At 52.6% G+C, this 18,252-nt stretch overlaps 2 protein-coding genes across 13 annotated transcripts in view; one reads left to right on the top strand and one right to left on the bottom strand.

The window, feature by feature from the left end:
• Positions 1-93: 93 nt before the first annotated feature.
• Positions 94-11,756, top strand: CHRNB1 (cholinergic receptor nicotinic beta 1 subunit). Of its 3 annotated transcripts, XM_002826961.6 has the most exons (11): positions 94-219; positions 304-443; positions 1,103-1,147; positions 1,829-1,938; positions 2,037-2,145; positions 2,497-2,644; positions 3,568-3,777; positions 8,446-8,669; positions 9,430-9,602; positions 9,940-10,087; positions 10,725-11,756. In XM_002826961.6, the coding sequence occupies exons 1-11, from the start codon at positions 162-164 to the stop codon at positions 10,863-10,865; spliced, it is 1,506 nt and encodes a 501-aa protein (XP_002827007.5). In that variant the 5' UTR covers positions 94-161; the 3' UTR covers positions 10,866-11,756. The 3 variants fall into 3 exon arrangements, with proteins under 3 accessions (XP_002827007.5, XP_054392147.2, XP_024090792.2); XM_054536172.2 differs by having other exon boundaries at positions 125-443; XM_024235024.3 differs by lacking the exons at positions 94-219; positions 304-443 and adding an exon at positions 533-727.
• The window catches only part of ZBTB4 (zinc finger and BTB domain containing 4), a 34,844-nt gene continuing 19,988 nt past the window's right edge, over positions 3,397-18,252 (bottom strand). For 9 of the 10 annotated variants that reach the window (XM_024235056.3, XM_054536168.2, XM_054536167.2 and 6 more), the window contains exon 4: positions 13,528-18,044. In XM_024235056.3, the coding sequence (XP_024090824.2) occupies positions 16,097-18,044 (1,948 nt within the window). In that variant the 3' untranslated portion in view covers positions 13,528-16,096. Of the gene's footprint in view, positions 3,857-13,527; positions 18,045-18,252 lie in introns of those variants that run through there. The other variant, XM_054536170.2, reaches the window with a different exon arrangement.

Below are 18,252 nucleotides of genomic sequence, written 5' to 3' on the forward strand. Positions count from 1 at the left end.
TTGGCAGTTGCTCGAGGCAGGATCAAGTCCCGGGGGCGGGGCGGGTGGGCTGGTGGCTGCCCCCCAGCAACAGGTGCACATTCCCGGGCTCCTCGTCACTTCCCTTGTGCTGGCGGTCCCAGCGGCTCTCTGAGCGAAGTCACTGAGCAAGCCACCAGGCTATGACCCCAGGGGCTCTGCTGATGCTGCTGGGGGCGCTGGGGGCGCCGCTCGCCCCAGGTAAGTGTAGGCCTCCAAGGGGCAATGACGGAGCCAGCGGTCGTGGCCAGGCACCAGGGCTGCACTTAGTCTCTCCTCCCCCAGGCGTCCGCGGCTCGGAGGCGGAGGGCCGACTCCGGGAGAAACTTTTCTCTGGCTATGATAGCTCCGTGCGGCCAGCGCGGGAGGTGGGAGACCGTGTCAGGGTCAGCGTTGGTCTCATCCTGGCGCAACTCATCAGCCTGGTGAGGGCGCGCGGGGGGTAGAGGTCAGGCCCGCCGACAGGCCGGGGGAGTGGCTTTAGGCAAGGCCGGACCGGGGACAGGCTGGGGGCGGGGCCTGGGACGAGACCAGGCTGAGATGGACCAGCCTTTGGTGAAGATTGGGTCGAAATCAGACCAATGGACAAGCTCTGGCCGTGGGTGGTGGACGGGCCTGGAGTAGAGCCGGGTGGGGTGATGGACAGACCTGTGATCGGACCTTAAAGTGGAGCTGGGGATGAGGCAGGGGCTGGGGGACTGACCTCGAGGTAGGGCCACGTGGGTCCTGAGTGCCCAGGGTGGGGCGGAGCTTGGTGCTGAGGGGTCAATAAATGGCAGCGCGTGGAGGTTCGGGGCTGGGTGGATTATGAGCTGAAGGTAGGGCCCAGGACAGAGCTAGGCGGAGGGCTAGGCAGGGGCGGGTCTGGTAGGTTGATAGGCTGGGAGCGTAGACTGCAGGAAGGGGTGTTTCTGAGATAGAGGCAAGTCTTAAACTAACGCCGCTTCTGGGAGGTGGACTTGGATCCAAGAGGGTGGGGCTCAGAAAAAGGAGGCGGGGTTCCCAGGAGAGAGGTTGGCCCCCCGAGCCCCCTCATTTCTCTCCACCCTATTTCACCTTTACCCCTTAAATTTTTCCCTTCTAGAACGAGAAGGATGAAGAGATGAGCACAAAGGTGTACTTAGACCTGGTATGGAGACCCCGCGGGGTGGGAAAGGGCTTCCCGCTGCCTTGACAATTTCCTTGAATATCCAGCCCAGAAAGAATATTTTTTACATCATGACTTTAGATAACGCGTTTATAACTGAAGCAAAAGCTCAAGGAAACAACACCTAACTTTACTACAGGAGTTGCACCCCGTGCATTTTTAATTCCAATTGTGTGTGTGTGTGTGTGTGTGTGTGTGTGTGTGTGTGTGTGTGATGCGGTCTCACAATGTTGCACATGCTGTTCTTGAACGCGGGGGCTCGAGACATCCACCAGCCTCGGGGGGAACCTCCCCAAGTGCTGAGATTACAGGCGTGAGCCACTCTAATTTTTGAAACACTGGTTTGGGGCCGCTAATTTCATTCGCCATCCACTAAAGGATTGCAAACTGCAGTTTGAAAACCACTGTTTTAGAGGCTAGCTACTGCAGCCTCCTCACTTTTACAGAGTAAAAAATTGAAACCCGGTGCGGGGGAAGGGAAATTAGTTGATGTGGATCCCAGCGAGTGAAGGCGGAGCCAGAGCCAGAACCCTGGCCCGTTGACCCACAGTTTATGCCTGCCCTGCTCCCCTTCCTTGCACTCCCTTCCTGGCCTTCCTTTGGAAATCCCAAGTCCCTCCTGGCCTCCAACCCGGGGCAGCCCCTCAGCTTCTGCTTCACTAGGAGTGGACTGACTACAGGCTGAGCTGGGACCCTGCGGAGCACGACGGCATCGATTTGCTCCGCATCACGGCGGAATCCGTGTGGCTGCCTGACGTGGTGCTACTGAACAAGTATGAGACCTTCCAAAGCCCGGGAGGTGGCGCGGGGCCTCGGGGGGCGGGGCCTCCGGGCGCGGGGCCTGATCCCAGATGAGATCCCTTCTCTGCAGCAATGATGGGAATTTTGACGTGGCTCTGGACATTAACGTCGTGGTGTCCTCCGACGGCTCCGTGCGTTGGCAACCGCCGGGCATCTATCGCAGCAGCTGCAGCATCCAGGTTTCTGGGCTCCACATTGGAAGCTGAAGGAGCTCTTACAAACCCTCCCTTTCCTTAGACATCCTGACTCCCCAGAGACTCCCATCCTTCATCCTTCCCCCATTATCTAATCTCCATGACCCTCCCCTCGTCTACCCTCCTGATTTTCCATTGAGTGTTCTGATCACTTTCTTTGACTTCTAGTCTTACTCAGTGACCGCCCTCCCCACCCCTCCCCCATTAATGGCTTCCCTTCATAACCCTCCAATTCCTCCGTGATTCCCCTTCCCTGTGCCCTCCCCAAAGGCCTCCCAAACTCCACCAGCGCTGACTGGTTCTCTGGCAGCTCTAGTGACTCTCCCCTCCATCCAGGTCACCTACTTCCCCTTCGACTGGCAGAACTGCACTATGGTGTTCAGTTCCTACAGCTACGACAGCTCGGAGGTCAGCCTGCAGACAGGCCTGGGTCCTGACGGGCAAGAGCAGCAGGAAATCCACATTCATCAAGGGACTTTCATTGGTGAGTAGGCATGGCTCCCACATCCATGGGCCCTATGATTTCCAGCTTCTAACAGGCTCATAAATATACTGTCAGTGATGCCCAATATAGCCCTGTGGGGTCAGCAAGATGGGTATGGCTATCTACATTTTAAAAGTATGGAAATTGCCGGGGGCAGTGGCTCACGCCTGTAATCCCAGTGCTTTGGGAAGCCGAGGTGGGCGGATCATTTGAGGTCTGGAGTTCGAGACCAGCCTAACATGGTGAAACCCCATCTCTACTAAAAATACAAAAAATTAGCCAGTCATCGTGGCGGACGCCTGTAAATCCCAGCTACTTGGGAGGTTGAGGCAGGAGAATCGCTTGAACCTGGGAGGCGGAGGTTGCAGTGAGCCGAGATGGCGCCACTGCACTCCAGCTTGGGTGACAGAGTGAAAGTTCGTCTCAAAAAAAAAAAAGAAAAAAAAAAGGCCTGGTGCAGTGGCTCACTCCTTAATCTCAGTATTTTGGGAGGTGGAGGTGGGCGAATCACCTGAGGTCAGGAGTTCGAGACCACCCTGGCCAACATGGTGAAAACCCATCTCTACTAAAAATACAAAAAATTAGCCAGGTGTGGTGGTGGACGCCTGTAATCCCAGCTACTCAGGAGGCTGAGGCAGGAGAATCACTTGAACCTGGGAGGTGGAGGTTGCAGTGAGCCGAGATCATGCCACTGCACTCCAACTTGGGCAACAAGAGTGAAACTCTGTCTCAAAATAAATAAATAAAAATATGGAAACTGAGACTTGCCCAAGTTTATTAGAGATGGGCTACTCAGCCCAGTTTTCACAGCTAGTCTCATCAAGTCAGCCCTCTCAGGTCTAGGCTGTGGCAGAGCAAGCCATACCTGGCACTAACCAGGACAGCTCCCACATCTGTGTTCCCCTTCTTCTGCTCATCCCCAGAGAATGGCCAATGGGAGATTATCCACAAGCCCTCTCGGCTAATCCAGCCTCCAGGCGATCCTAGGGGAGGGAAGGAAGGACAGCGCCAGGAAGTCATCTTCTACCTTATCATCCGCCGCAAGCCTCTCTTCTACCTGGTCAACGTCATTGCCCCATGCATCCTCATCACTCTTCTGGCCATCTTCGTCTTCTACCTGCCACCAGACGCAGGTAATGGGGGAAGGGGCTCCTACTCTTTTGTCATTGGCTCAGCTTCTTCCTCTTCATCCTTAATCCAGGCAGGGTTTTCCTGCCAATCCAAAGCATCATAGATTGGGCTTCAGCAATCCCGCCCAGGCTCTGCCTCCCGTTGACTGCCACCTTTCCTCCGCTCAGTGAAACTGGAACTCTTTCCTAATAGGATTCCTAGCCTCTAATCCATAACGCCTTTACTCCTCTGAACCACAAACCTCCAGGCTTAGACAGCTCTCCCATTCCCTTTCTCCATTCCCAACATCCCCTGCCCACTTGCAGACTCCCACTACTCCTTTAATTTTTTTTTTTTTTTTTTTTTTTTTTTGAGACGGAGTCTCACTCTGTCACCCAGGCTGGAGTGCAGTGGCGCAATCTCGGCTCACTGCAAGCTCTGCCTCCCGGGTTCACGCCATTCTTCTGCCTCAGCCTCCCGAGTAGCTGGGACTACAGGTGCCCACCACCACACCCAGCTAATTTTTTGTATTTTTAGTAGAGATGGGGTTTCACTGTGTTAGCCAGGATGGTCTCGATCTCCTGACCTCGTGATCCACCCGCCTAGGCCTCCCAAAGTGCTGGGATTACAGGCGTGAGCCACAGCGCCCGACCTTTTTTTTTTTGAGACAGAGTCTTGCTCTGTTGCCCAGGCTGGAGTGCAGTGGTGTGATCATGGCTTGCTACAGCCTCAAACTCTTGGGCTCAAACAATCCTCCCACCTCAGCCTCCTGTGTAACTGAGACCACAGGTGCCCACAATCATGCCCAGCTGATTTTTTTGTATTTTTGGTAGAGAAGGGGTTTCACCATGTTGCCCAGCCTGGTCTGCAACTCCTGAACTCAAGTGATCTGTCCTCCTCAGCTTCCCAACGTACTGGGCTTATAGGCATGAGCCACCGCGCCCAGCCCCCACTAGTCCTTTAACCTCCTATCTCCCTGGGAAATATATAATAGTAATAGCTGCCAGGCGTGCTGGTTTATGCCTGTAATCCCAGCACTTTGGGAGGCCAAGGCGGGCAGATCACGAGGTCAGGAGATTGAGACCATCCTGGCTAACATGGTGAAACACCGTGTCTACTAAAAACACAAAAAATTAGCCAGGCGTGATGGCGGGCGCCTGTAGTCCCAGCTACTCGGGAGGCTGAGGCAGGAGAATGGCGTGAACCCGGAAGGCGGAGCTTGCAGTGAGCCGAGATTGCGCCACTGCACTCCAGCCTGGGAGACAGACTCTGTCTCAAAAAAATAAATAAATAAATAAATAAATAATAATAATAAACAGTAATAGTGAACATTTCTTTAGGAGGCAGCATAATAGGATAACTTTTGGCAAATTCGTTAATCTTTTTTTTTTTTTTTTTTTTCGAGACAACAGGAGGGCAACAGGAGTTTTGCCCTGTTGCCCAGGCTGGAATGCAGTGGCGTGATCTCGGCTCACTGCAACCTCTACCTCCTGGGTTCAAGCGATTCTCCTGCTTCAGCCTCCTGAGTAGCTGGGATTACAGGTGCCCACCACCATGCCTGCCTAATTTTTGTAGTTTTAGTAGAGATGGGGTTTCACCATGTTGGCCAGGCTGGTCTCGAACTCCTGACCTCAGGTGATCCACCTGCCTCGGCCTCCCAAAGTGCTGGGATTATAGGGGTCAGCCACCACACCTGGCCAAATTCCTTAATCCCTATGTGTCTCAGTTTCCTGATCTGGAAGTGGGCTAACCATCATCTCTACCGCCTATAATTATTTTGAGGATTGACAGAGTTAATAGAACTGTGCCTGGCACCCAGTAAGTTCTATGTAAGCATTGGGTTTTGGGTTGTTTTTTGTTTTTCTTTTTTGAACACTTGCTATAAGGTAATTCCTTTAACATGGTACATGTACTAATTCTAAACTTTACAACAATCCTGTGAGGTAAGTAACGAATTGTCATTCTCATTTTACAGTGGAGGATAAAGAGGCTGAAAGAGTTTAAGTCATTTGCCTGAAATCATTACACAGTTAGAGAGAGGCAGTGTTGCAATTCCAGCCTGGGTCAGTGGCAGTCTGATTCAGAGACCTGATATCCTTAACTCTGGTATTCAAAACATGCTTTCCTCCTCTCTGCCATCAAATCCTTTGTCTAAAGCAGGAAAGCAGGCCGGGCATGGTGGCTCATACCTGTAATCCCAGCACTTTGGGAGGCTGGGGCTGGTGGATCACCTGAGGTCAGGAGTACTCAAGAAACAGGAAGGAGGCCAGTGGAACTGAGTGAAGTAAGCAGAGGGGAAAGCAGTAGGAGATGAAGTCAAGGAGCTCATGGGAAGGACCTATAGACCATAATAAGTAAGGCCTTTGCTTTCATGCAGGAGAGGGGGAGCCACTGGAAGGTTCTGGAAAGAGGAATAATATGATCTGATTCTATTTCTTTCTTTTCTTTTTTTTTTCTTAGACACAGTCCCTCTCTGTCACCCAGGCTGGAGTGCAGTGGCGCCATCTTGGCTCACTGCAACCTCTGCCTCCCGGGTTCAAGCGATTATTCTGCCTCAGCCTCCCGAGTAGCTGGGATTCTAGTCACACACCACCATACCAGCTAAATTTTTTGTACTTTAAGTAGAGATGGGGTTTCGCTATGTTGGCCAGGCTGGTCTCGAACTTCTGACCTCAGGTGATCTGCCCGCCTCGGCCTCCCAAAATGCTAGGATTATAGGCGTGAGCCACCGCACCCAGCTTGATTTATATTTTAACAAAATCAGTCTGGCTGCTCTGTTGAGAATAGTCAGCATGAGAGAAAAGGACGGAGCAAAGAGACCAGTTAGGAGGGCTTTACAATAATTCAGACCTAAGATAATGTGCTATGGAGCAAGATGGTGATGTAGGAGGTGGGACTCGACTCCAGACCAAATTGAGGACCAGCTAGAACAGGAACAGGGCAGATGCAGCTTTCCATAAGACATACCCACGAGTGTGCCATGTCAGTTTACCATTGCCATGGAAACACCTGGGAGTTACCACTCCTTTCCATGGCAGTCACCTGATGACACAGAAGTTACTGCCCTTTCCCTAGAAATTTCTGCCTAATCCGTTGCTTAATCTGCATGCAATTAAAAGTAGGTATAGGCCAGGCGCGGTGGCTCACGCCTGTAATCCCAGCACTTTGGGAGGCTAAGGCAGGCAGATCCCTTGAGGTCAGGAGTTCGAGACCAGCCTGGCCAACATGCTGAAACTCTGTCTCTACTAAAAATACAAAAAATTAGCCAGGTGTGGTGCCATGCACCTGTAATCCCAGCTACTCGGGAGGCTAAGACAGGAGAACTGCTTGAACCCAAGAGGCAGAGGTTGCAGTGAGCCGCAATCACGCCACTGCACTCCAGCCTGGGTGACAGAGTGAGACTCTGTCTAAAAATAAATAAATAAATAAATAAGAGATAGGGAAGACTACGGGAGGAGAAGCTTTGGTAGTAAGATAATTTAGTTTTGGACATTTTGTTTTATTTTGTTTTTGCTTTTGTATTTTGAGACGGAGTTTCGCTCTTGATGCCGAGGCTGGAGTGCAATGGCACGATCTCGACTCACTGCAACCTCTGCCTCCCGGGTTCGAGTGATTCTCCTGCCTCAGCCTCCCTAGTAGCTGGGATTACAGGCGTCCACCAACACGCCCAGCTAATTTTTTGTATTTTTAGTAGAGATGGGGTTTCACTATGTTGGCCAGGCTGGTCTCGAACCCCTGACCTCAGGTGATTCACCCGCCTCGGCCTCCCAAAGTGCTGGGATTACAGGTGTGAGCCACTGCACCTGGTTCAGTTTTGGACATGTTAAGCTTGAAATATGTATTAGACATCCAACTATCCAAGAGAGGTTGAGTAGGCAGATGGATATATATCTGGCATTCAGGGGAGAAGTCCAGGGTGGACATACAAAAGTAGGAATGATTTACACGCAGATGGCCCTTCCAAAAGCCTGTGTTTTTTTTTTTGTTTGTTTTTTTGTTTTTCAGATGGAGTTTTGCTCTGTTGCTCAGGCTGGAATGCAGTGGTACCATCACAGCTCACTGCAGTCTCCATCTTCCACGCTCAAGCAGTCCTCCCAACTCAGCCTCTCAAATAGTTGGGACCACAAGCATGCGCCATTGTGCCTGGCTAATTTTTTTTTTTCTTTTTGTAGAGGTGGGGCACAGTGGCTCACGCCTGTAATCCCAACAGTTTGGGAGGCCAAGGCGGGTGGATCACTTGAGCTCAGGAGTTTGAGACCAGCCTGGGTAACATGATGAAACCCTGTCTCTACAAAAAGTACAAAAATTAGCTGGGCATGGTGGCGTGCACCTGTAGTCCCAGCTACTCAGGAGGCTGAGGTGGGAAGACCACTTGAGCCTGGGAAGTGGAGGTTTCAATGAGCCATTATCATGCCACTGCACTCCAGCCTGGGTGACAGAGCAAGACCCAGCCTCAAATTTGTTTTTGTAGAGAAGAGGTCTCCCTATGTTGCTCAGGCTGGTCTGAAACTCCTGGGCTCAAGCAGTCCTCCCACCTTGGCCTCCCAAAGTGCCAGGACTACACGTGTGAAACACTGTGCCTGGCTGCAGAAATCTGTCTTTGAATGGCCTGGAAACATGGTCACTGATTATGCCATAGAGCTTTCCTTCAGGCAAGTCTAATCCTTCTCTCTTCCCCTCTGCCCTCCAAGGAGAGAAGATGGGGCTCTCAATCTTTGCCCTGCTGACCCTTACTGTGTTCCTGCTGCTGCTGGCTGACAAAGTACCTGAGACCTCCCTATCAGTACCCATTATTATCAAGTACCTCATGTTTACCATGGTCCTCGTCACCTTCTCAGTCATCCTTAGTGTTGTGGTTCTCAACCTGCACCACCGCTCACCCCACACCCACCAAATGCCCCTTTGGGTCCGTCAGGTAAGAAAGATCTCCTCTTCAACCCCAACTTTCCTTTCACAGACCATAGGGAGAACTATAGCTATGTGGCAGAGTGTTGAAGTGTCCAAGCTTGTTGAGTGTTGAAATGTTGCACAGTTAAGCTGGCCCCCATCATTATCATTTCACAGATCCCATACTCTCTTCATCAATACTGCCCATCTTGGGTCCCAGGGAAATATTCTTAGGGTTAGGTACGATCAGATTGGAAGCCCTCTCTTTCCAGTTGGGATACCTCCCAACCCACTAAAGAGCTTTTTTTTTTTTTTTTTTTTTTTTGAGATGGAGTTTTGCTCTTGTGGCCAGGCTGGAGTGCAATGGCACAATCTCAGCTCACTGCAACCTTCACCTCCCAGGTTCAAGTGATTCTCCTGCCTGAGCCTCCCAAGTAGCTGGGATTACAGGCACCCGCCACCATGCCCAGCTAATTTTTGTATTTTTAGTAGAGAGAGGGTTTCACCATGTTGGCCAGGCTGGTCTTGAACTCCTGACCTCAGGTGATCCACCTGCCTCGGCCTCCCAAAGTGCTGCGATTACAGACGTGAGCCACCGCGACAGGCCCAACCCACTAAAGAGCTCTTACGTCTGTGTGGCTGCATTTCCTTGTGTAGCTCGTTTGTGGAAGAATATGCACGCACAAACTCACGCGCGGGAATGGGCATGTGGAGTGGGGTGGTTGGCTGTTTCCCTTCTGGTCTGAAAGCATGAAAGCCCCCACCAATACGCCTCTTCTACTCTGCAGATCTTCATTCACAAACTTCCGCTGTACCTGCGTCTAAAAAGGCCCAAACCCGAGAGAGACCTGATGCCGGAGCCCCCTCACTGTTCTTCTCCAGGAAGTGGCTGGGGTCGGGGAACAGATGAATATTTCATCCGGAAGCCGCCAAGTGATTTTCTCTTCCCCAAACCCAACAGGTAGGACTACGCCCGTTACCCACATAAAAGGGAGAGGGAGAACTACAGTTCCCAGAAGAGTGTGCGGAAGAAGCGGCCCATGCTCCCGGAAGATGCTGTGGTTGAGCATCATGGGAGTTGTAGTACCCCTGCTGCTCACTTTGAGGGGAGGTGGGAACTAAAACAGAGGCGGTGGAAGAAGTTGCACAAGGCTAGAGAGATCACTGCTGGCGGGGAGAGCATGAAGGGCTCTCGGGTTTTGAGAACTGGCAAGTTGTTGGAGGCAGCTGGAGCGGAGCCTGGGTCGCTGGCACTGGCTGTCTTTGCGTTTGGGCGTGGCCAGTCACCCCTCTTCCAGGTTCCAGCCTGAACTGTCTGCCCCTGATCTGCGGCGATTTATCGATGGTCCAAACCGGGCTGTGGCCCTGCCTCCGGAGCTACGGGAGGTCGTCTCTTCTATCAGCTACATCGCTCGACAGCTGCAGGAACAGGAGGACCACGATGCGGTATGTCCAACGGGGGTGGAACAAGGCCGGGCCTAGGCGACCTTGGCCCCACCCCCAAATTCCTCACCAGCACTCGCTTTCGTTTTTGTTTTTTTGTTTTGTTTTGTTTTTTTTTTTTTTTTTTTTTGAGACAGAGTCTCGCTCTGTCGCCCAGGCTGGAGTGCAGTGGCGCGATCTCGGCTCACTGCAACCTCCGCCTACGGGTTCAAGCGATTGTCCTGCCTCAGCCTGCCGAGTAGCTGGGACGACAGGGGCGCGCCACCACGCCCGGGTAATTTTTGTATTTTTAGTAGAGACGTGGCTTCACCATGTTGGCCAGGCTGGTCTCAAACTCCTGACCTCAGGTGATCCGCCCGCCTCGGCCTCCCAAAGTGCTGGGATTACAGGCGTGAGCCACCGCGCCCGGCCTCGCTTTCGTTTCTGATTGGACCTCTCCCTCATTTGGTCCCACCCCCTGCTTACCTACTGGTTCTTTATGCCCAAGCATTGCCTGCAGTCTCGCTCTCCTGTTGGCGCTGCCGGCTCTTGCCTCAAACCAGTGGTAGGAGGACTCAGGCGGGTACCGGGCGGGGAAATGGGGGGGTTTCCCTGGGGGTCTGGGCCCAGAGCTCAGGAAGTTTCCTTTGCCTACCCACAGCTGAAGGAGGACTGGCAGTTTGTGGCCATGGTAGTGGACCGCCTCTTCCTGTGGACTTTCATCATCTTCACCAGCGTTGGGACCCTAGTCATCTTCCTGGACGCCACGTACCACTTGCCCCCTCCAGACCCCTTTCCTTGAAGACTGGAGGGTCGAGACCCAGGCCCCCTGCCAGTTGAAGTGAGAGTTTGGTGATACTGTCAAGCCCTATCCTTCTCTGCCTCTTAACTCCCTCACCAGGAATCCGGGCCTCTTATTTCGTTTCTGGGGACAGCATTGGACTGAGGGCTGGGTAAGCAGGTGTCTTGGACCCACCTGAAATGCAGTATCATCTGATTTACTCTTTGGGATCTTGAAGAAGCTCTTTTGGATATCAACACCTAGGTCGCCAGTGAAATAGAACAAAGAGCAGGAACTAGATTATAAGCCTTATGAGGTCAAGAAATGTGTCTTGGCCGGGCGCGGTGGCTCATGCCTGTAATCCCAGCATTTTGGGAGGCCAAGGCGGGCGGATCACCTGAGGTCGTGAGTTCGAGACCAGCCTGACCAACATGGAGAAACCCCGTCTCTACTAAAAATACAAAATTAACCGGGTGTGGTGGTACATGCCTGCAATCCCAGCTACTAGGGAGGCTGAGGCAGGAGAATCACTCAAACTCGGGAGGCAGAGGTTGCAGTGAGTCAAGATCACACCATTGCACTCCAGCCTGGGCAACAAGAGTGAAACTCCATCTCAAAAAAAAAAAAAGTGTCTTGTTCACTGCAACATCCCCAGTGCCATGCACAGGTCCTGACCTATAGTAAGTGCTTAACATTTGTTGAATAGGGGAAAGAAATTTCCGGAAGTAAATACAGCAATTAATAATGTTTATAAGCTGGGCATGGTCGCTCAGGCCAGTAATCCCAGTGACTTAGGAGGCTGAGGTGGGAGGATTACTTGAAACCCACAGTTTGAGACCAGCCTGGGCAACATAGTGAGACCCTGTCTCTAAAAAAATAAAAATAGAAATAAAGTAGTGCTTATTGTTTGCATGTTGGGTCTTGTGGTCGTTTTCTTTTTGCCTTTCTGTAATTTATTATGTTTTGTAATGTGTACTATCTTTGGGATAAAAAAAAGTTATTTCTACAAGCTTGCATTGGTAATGAGAAAAAACAAGCGTTTTAAAGGCCTTCATTCGAGTTCCAGCCTTGGTGCTCACACAAGCCACTAGCCTGCTCTGTACTTGTTTCGACATCTGTAAAATGAAACTAATGATAGCATATGCCCTATAGGATTGTCTGGGGATCACGGGAGATGGGAAAAAAGCACTATGCGATATGTATCAGAGGTTGCAACGGTGTGTTTTTTGTTTGGCCTGCACAGTTTTAAATTTGAACTAGTTCACTACTTTTATTTTTTATTTTTTTTCGAGACAGAGTCTCGCTGTGTTGCCCAGGCTGGAGTGCAGTGGTGCGACCTCGGCTCACCACAACCTCTGCCTCCCGGGTTCAAGTGATTCTCCTGGCTCAGCCTCCTGAGTACCTGGGACTACAAACACACACTACCATGCCCAGCTAATCTTTGTATTTTTAGTAGAGATGGGGTTTCACTATGTTGGCCAGGCTGGTCTCGAACTCCTGACCTTGTGATCTGCCCGCCTCGGCCTCCCAAAGTGCTGGGATTACAGGCGTGAGCCACCAAGCCCAGCTACTAGTTCACTGCTTTTAAAATGTGGATATTTCAAAAGAAATTTGGCTTCCTGGCTTCTCTTGAAAATAATCTTATTTTTTAAAAAAACTACAGAGACAGGGTCTCACTATGTTGCCCAGGCTGGTCTTGAACTTCTGAGCTCAAGTGATCCACCTGCCTCGGCCTCCCAAAATGCTGGGATTACAGGTGTGAGCCATCACACCCAGCCTCAAAAATAATTTTAAAAACTATAGTAGTCCGGGCGCGGTGACTTACGCCTGTAATCCCAGCACTTTGGGAGGCTGAGGCGGGCAGATCACGAAGTCAGGAGTTCGAAACCAGCCTGACCAACATGCTGAAACCCCGTTTCTACTAAAAATACAAAAATTAGCTGGACGTGGTGGCATACGCCTGTAATCCCAGCTACTCAGAAGCCTGAGGCAGGAGAATCGCTTGAACCCGGGAGGTGGAGGTTGCAGTGAGCCGAGATCGCGCCACTGCACTCCAGCCTGGGCAACAGAGCGAGACTCCATCTCAAACAACAACAACAACAAAAAAAAAAACTATAGTAACACCAGGCCTGATTCCCCTGTTGGCAACAACTTGGCTAGAGCTTAGTGGCTGCCCACTCTGGTCAAGTTATTCATACCATAATTCCTCAAAGCCCCTGTACACCCGACCCACGTCACTTAGTTTACCTGTCCATCCCTCCATAACACTAGAAAAGATACAGGGGGCAAGGAATTGAAGCCAATGGGGAAGCTACAAGTGGAAAAAGAAAGGTTGTGTCTCTTATGGCCATCACACATTTTGTGCCTCAGTTTTCTTTCAATTTGGAAGGAAGGTTAGACCTGGTTTAAAGCAGGGCCATTTTGGACATAGAGATCTCGCGCCCAGCAGGTTGTATGAACTAGACTGTTAACATTTCTGGCTGGATGTTAGGCCAAAGTCAGCTTGAGCCTACAGTCAACAAGCCCTCACTCAACTACTCAACTGCTGGAAGTTGCTGTCCAAAGAGGGAGCACTGGGCCACAACTCGCAGGGACCCCTGTGGGACAAAGTTAGCATGTTCCTTTCCCCCAGACCCACCAGCCACGCAAATAATTGCACCTGGCATCCCACTGTGGAGCACAGTTCATTTGTCTTGTTGGTTTATTGGCCTACAGAGTTGGACACACACACAAATGCGGAGATAAATATTGGTCAGTTTCTCTAAATCTGGGTCCTCACTACGTATAGAGCTAGAGTCTGTAGAATTCTAAATCTTGCGTGCTGCGGCACAGAACCAGTGGCCTTCCCACTCTGCCACCACCCTTCTTCCCAGGGAACATGGGGAAAGAGGGTACGAACTGACAAGACTTGATCATTTTCAAAAGACAAAACTGCAAAATCCCAAATTTCCAACATCTGAAACTCACAATATTCAAATTCCCCAGCTCAAATACATATATTTTAATCTCCACGTCACCACAATCTCATTTGTTGCCCAGAACCACCACATTCTGGAAGCTATTTTCCTTGATCATATTTAAAAAAAATAAATGTCTACAATCTCAATTCTCCCAAAAAAAAATGTCCATGGTTTTGGAATTTTGACCTATTCTGAAGTTCCAATTCTCCGGTCCATCCTCAACCCTTCCATTTTCCCATGCCTGTTTGCCTCAGAGGAGTATGGGTTAAGGATATAGGGGCACTGTCGTCACCTCTGCCCCTGCCTCCAGGCCTTCCTCAGTCTCTCTTGTGGTTCCGCTGTATAGATAGATAGATATATAATTTGTGTGTAGATATATATATATGTATTCTTTATTATGTATTTTTTTGCAGTTTTTCTAAAGTGCCAGAAACAAGATTTGTGGGAATTTTTAGTGATTTTTTTTTTTTGGCGTTTTTCCCCATTTGAAACCTTTCCCCCCCCTTAAAAATTGGAACTTGGTACATTCAGTAGGAAATTCATCACTCAGGCTGTGGCCAAGACCAAGAAAAGTGCAAAGAGACAGAGGAGGAATGAAGGAGTGACTCCTCTGTGGTTAACATTCAGGGAGCCTGTCTAAAACCTCCCCTTTTGTATATGCTGGGAGGGTATGAGGGGTAGGAGGATGGTCCTGGCCCTCCCTAAACTCACCTCCCTCCAAAAGCCATGATCTTGCCCTTGGCAGTGATTGCTGCTAGGGCAGCCATCTTGGCCCCAAAAACAGTAGCTGGGGAAAAGCCTGCCATTTTGATGACAGCAACTTTTCCTTTTAAAACTGCACTCCTCTAATTCCCATTTGTCAAATTTGCTCCCCCAAAGTGGCTCTCCCCTTGTGAGCTATTTTTTGGGGGGAGGTGGGTGGGATGGGAAATATATATCCAATCACAGAGCAGGGAGGCCCAGTTTTCAGAGAATTAGGAGCAAACATTTCTTCATCTCCCCCACTGGAAGGAAATACAGGGACCCCTGACCAGGGTTATCTAGTGCAAATTAGGGATTAGGGACTATTTAAAGTCCCTGTACCCCATCCCTAGGCTGGGATCTTTGGGTGTGGGGAACTGAGTCAAAGATGGGGTGTAAGGTGCTATTTTGAAGGGAAAGTTGGTGGGGATACCCCAAAGCCCACCAGAAGAGTAGAATGGTTCCCCCAAAACCATCTGGAGTGATTGGTGAGGGGAGTGACACTGGGGAGATGGGAATGCAGGTAAGGATGGAAGGTCATGTGCAAATCCTGGGCTTACCCACCCATCTGACCCCTATCATTTTTCTGGCTATTTGGTCTAGTCTGGGAGAAACCATCAGGAAAAAAAAACAGGGAGAAAGTAGAGTCCCTTCTCCATCCCATATGGAGTTCTTCCCTCCTGGCCCCCAAATCTGGTTTAGCCCAGAATAGGCCATATGTAGAGGCAGAAAGAGGTGTGATCTGCTCACCTCTTTTGCCTTGGAAGAATCTGGAGCTCACTGGATTTGGGGGTCAAGATAGGGCCAATATTTCCCTGCCCTGGACTGGGAAAGTGCTCAGCCACGGAACAGAGGGGCAGAGGGGCAGCCCTCCCCCAAACCTCCTTGACCTGGCTTGGGAGAGGCCATCTCCGAAGTCCAGGAATATGGGGAGGAACATGGAAGATCCAAAGGCATGGAAGCCGAGGAAGGTGTCTTGATGCAAGGGAAACAGGGATGTAGAGACCCACGCTTGGGAAGGATGGAACCCAAAGCCACACTCCCAGGTGGGCGGGGTCAGGTATCACAATGGTCTGGTCCAGGCCCTGGGCCACAAAGAATGGAATGTGCTAGGAAGCATCTGGGAAGGGCTTAGAGAAAGCTTCAGAACAAGGCGGGTCATTAGGTGAGAGAGATGGTTTCCCCCTAGGTTTATGAATCAGGGGAGCAGGTTAGACATTCAGAGCTGGTGGGGGCTGTGAGTAGAGAGTCAGGTTAAGTATATTGCTCAGTTGCCCCAAGGGCTGGAGAAGGGATGGAAGCTGGCCCTGCCCCTCATGGAGGCCATTCCCTGGAGGAAGATTGAGAGGGGAACCTCGAAAGATCCCTTCCCAGGAGATGGGAAAACTACAATCTCACACAAAGCAGCCTGACCCCTGAGCTCCAGGGGCCCCCAAGTCCCTGCACAAGAGTGTGGAGGGGCTCCCAAGGGGCAGGGAGGCCAGGGAGCTGGTAGTGGTGGGGGGTTCAGGGAGGGTGGCATCTGGTGAAAGGGGGATTGAGCCCCAGGGTTCACCCCACATCGCCCTTCTGGGTTCTCTCAACCCCTGCCCTTTCCCCTTCTCCCTTAGGGGGAATTGGTGGAGGAAGAGTTGGGGGAGGTGGTGTTGGTGGGGCAGGGGGTGCTGCTTGAGGATTCACTGCGTAGCCAAAGACCCCTGGTAGGAAGGGAAGGGCCCCCCCACCCTTCTCATCAGGTAGGACCATGTTGAGAGCAACCGGGAGAGCGGCCAAGTTACTGAAGTTGTAAGGGTAAGCGGCAAGGAGCTGGGGGCCATAGACGAGCGGGTAGGGCTCAGGGTAGAAAGTGACTTTGGCAGCCCCTATCCCCTCCATCCGGTCCCCCTCACCAGCCCCCACTGGCCCTTCACTCCCAGATTTTCCCCTGCCACCACCAGGTTCCCGGCCGCCCCCAATCAGGGCCAGTGGAAATTCCTGCACAGGTGGGTATACATAGCTGCCCCCACCTGCCACTACTGGGGGTTCCTCACCCCCTGAGATGACAGGGTCCTGGAGTGAGGCGGTCTCGGAAGCTTCCTCAGCAGCAGTGCTCCCGCCACCTGCCTCACCGCTGGATGAGGAGACTTGCATCTCTTGGGGGGCTTCCTCCTTGACATCCCCGGGCCTGGTGCCAGCGCTGCCCTTGGAATAGGCAATGACAGGGGTTGGGGTGCCCCCGGGCCGCTCAGCAGCATGCCTCTGCCCGTGGCGGCTCAGGGCAGCTGCGGTCTTGCACACCTTGGCGCAGTGGGGGCAGGTAAAGCGGGTGGAGGGCCTCCGTCCGGCCCGGGAGCTGTGGGAGCCCCCGCCGTGGGCCTCTTGGTGCTTCCGCAGCTTTCTCAGGGTGGTGAAGGTCTGGGCACAGTCCCCGCAGCGGTGCCTCCGCTCTGTGCGGGCACGTCCCGCTGGGCTCTCGGCCGCTGGGGTTTCCTCCCAGCTCCTCCGTTCCAGCTTCTGCCTCCAGCGTGGTGGCCGACGGCCTCGGGGCAGCCCACTGCCCCCCACACTGGCACCTCCAGCAGCTCCAGCCTTGCGCTTAGGCTTGTAGGAGTAGTAGGGCCTCCAGAGCTGGTCCTCCCCACCAGCCTTTGATTCCTCCTCATCCTCCTCCTCCTCTTCGTCCTCCTCCTCTTCGTCCTCCTCACTCTCCTCCATCTCCTCTCCGCTCAGCTCCCCAGGACGCAGGTCAGTCTCTGAGATGCGGCGCTTGACGATGGCCTCCTCCCCTATTCGCACAGTGATCTGACACAGTGGAGGTGGAGCCTGCAGCTGAGAGGGGCCCCGGCCAGCCCCTGTGGGGGGACCCCCACCTCCACCAATCCCGCCCACTGGCTTGGCTGTGTAAGTCAGAGTCCTTCCAGCCCGTGGATTCCGGCCCTTGGCCTCCTCCGTGGCGGTGGCCGTGGCTGGCCCTGCAGCAGTGGCTGGGCTGACTGCTGTGGCTGGGCTGGTGGGTGTGGCTGCAGGCTCAGGGGGAGGAGGTGGGTATTCTCGTTTCTTGGGTGGCCTCGGGGGAGCAGTGTAAGTGATAACCGAGGCGGCTTGGGACCCTCCTGTGCTGGCCGTCCCACTCCCCCCTCCACCACTGCTACTGCCCCCATGGACAATGACAGAGGGAGCTGGGTGGGCAAAAGTGATGACAGAGGGTGGAGGGCCAGGCTCTGGGGCAGGTGGAGGCCCAGGCGGCGGGCTGGCTGGCATTGCCACAGGGGCCTGTGTGTTGAGGCTTGGAGAAAGGGGGGCCTCTGGGGCTCCCTGGCTGTAGGTCTTGTAGGGCCGCTTGGCTGCCCGCATGGGGAGCAGGCGGTAGAGCTTGAGTGTATTGAGCTTGGGCTTGTAGCCTCCATTGGGTGTCTTCTCACTGGCGAGGAGGCCCGGGCTAATGCCGTGGAAGGCTCGCTGGTGGGTCTTCAGGTTATAGTAAGTGACAAAGGTCTCCCAACAGAAGATGCACTGGTACCTGGGCAGGACAGCAGGGAATAGGGCAGGAACACAGCCACTTGAGTCAAGGGCCCCGAAGCCTCCCAGGTCTTCCTGCAGCCTGCACTCAAACCTGTGACTCCCGCAGCCTTGAGCTGCCTCCTTCACCCGGCCAGCCTCAATGCACGGTGCCCATCTGAGCTCAGCGCCCCCACCGGCTGTGAGACTCTAGGCCTCGGCTATTCCAT

The sequence above is a fragment of the Pongo abelii genome, chromosome 19 (assembly GCF_028885655.2).
Source record: "Pongo abelii isolate AG06213 chromosome 19, NHGRI_mPonAbe1-v2.0_pri, whole genome shotgun sequence".
Classification (NCBI taxonomy): Eukaryota; Metazoa; Chordata; class Mammalia; order Primates; family Hominidae; genus Pongo; species Pongo abelii.

What these genes read in the sequence shown, in the direction of transcription:
- CHRNB1 (XM_054536172.2), top strand. Translation starts at nt 162, where the DNA reads ATGACCCCAGGGGCTCTGCTGATGCTGCTGGGGGCGCTGGGGGCGCCG. An exon ending in CTACCTGCCACCAGACGCAG is followed by an intron (nt 3,778 to 8,445) that starts GTAATGGGGGAA and finishes CTGCCCTCCAAG; the next exon opens with GAGAGAAGATGGGGCTCTCA. An exon ending in AACAGGAGGACCACGATGCG is followed by an intron (nt 10,088 to 10,724) that starts GTATGTCCAACG and finishes GCCTACCCACAG; the next exon opens with CTGAAGGAGGACTGGCAGTT.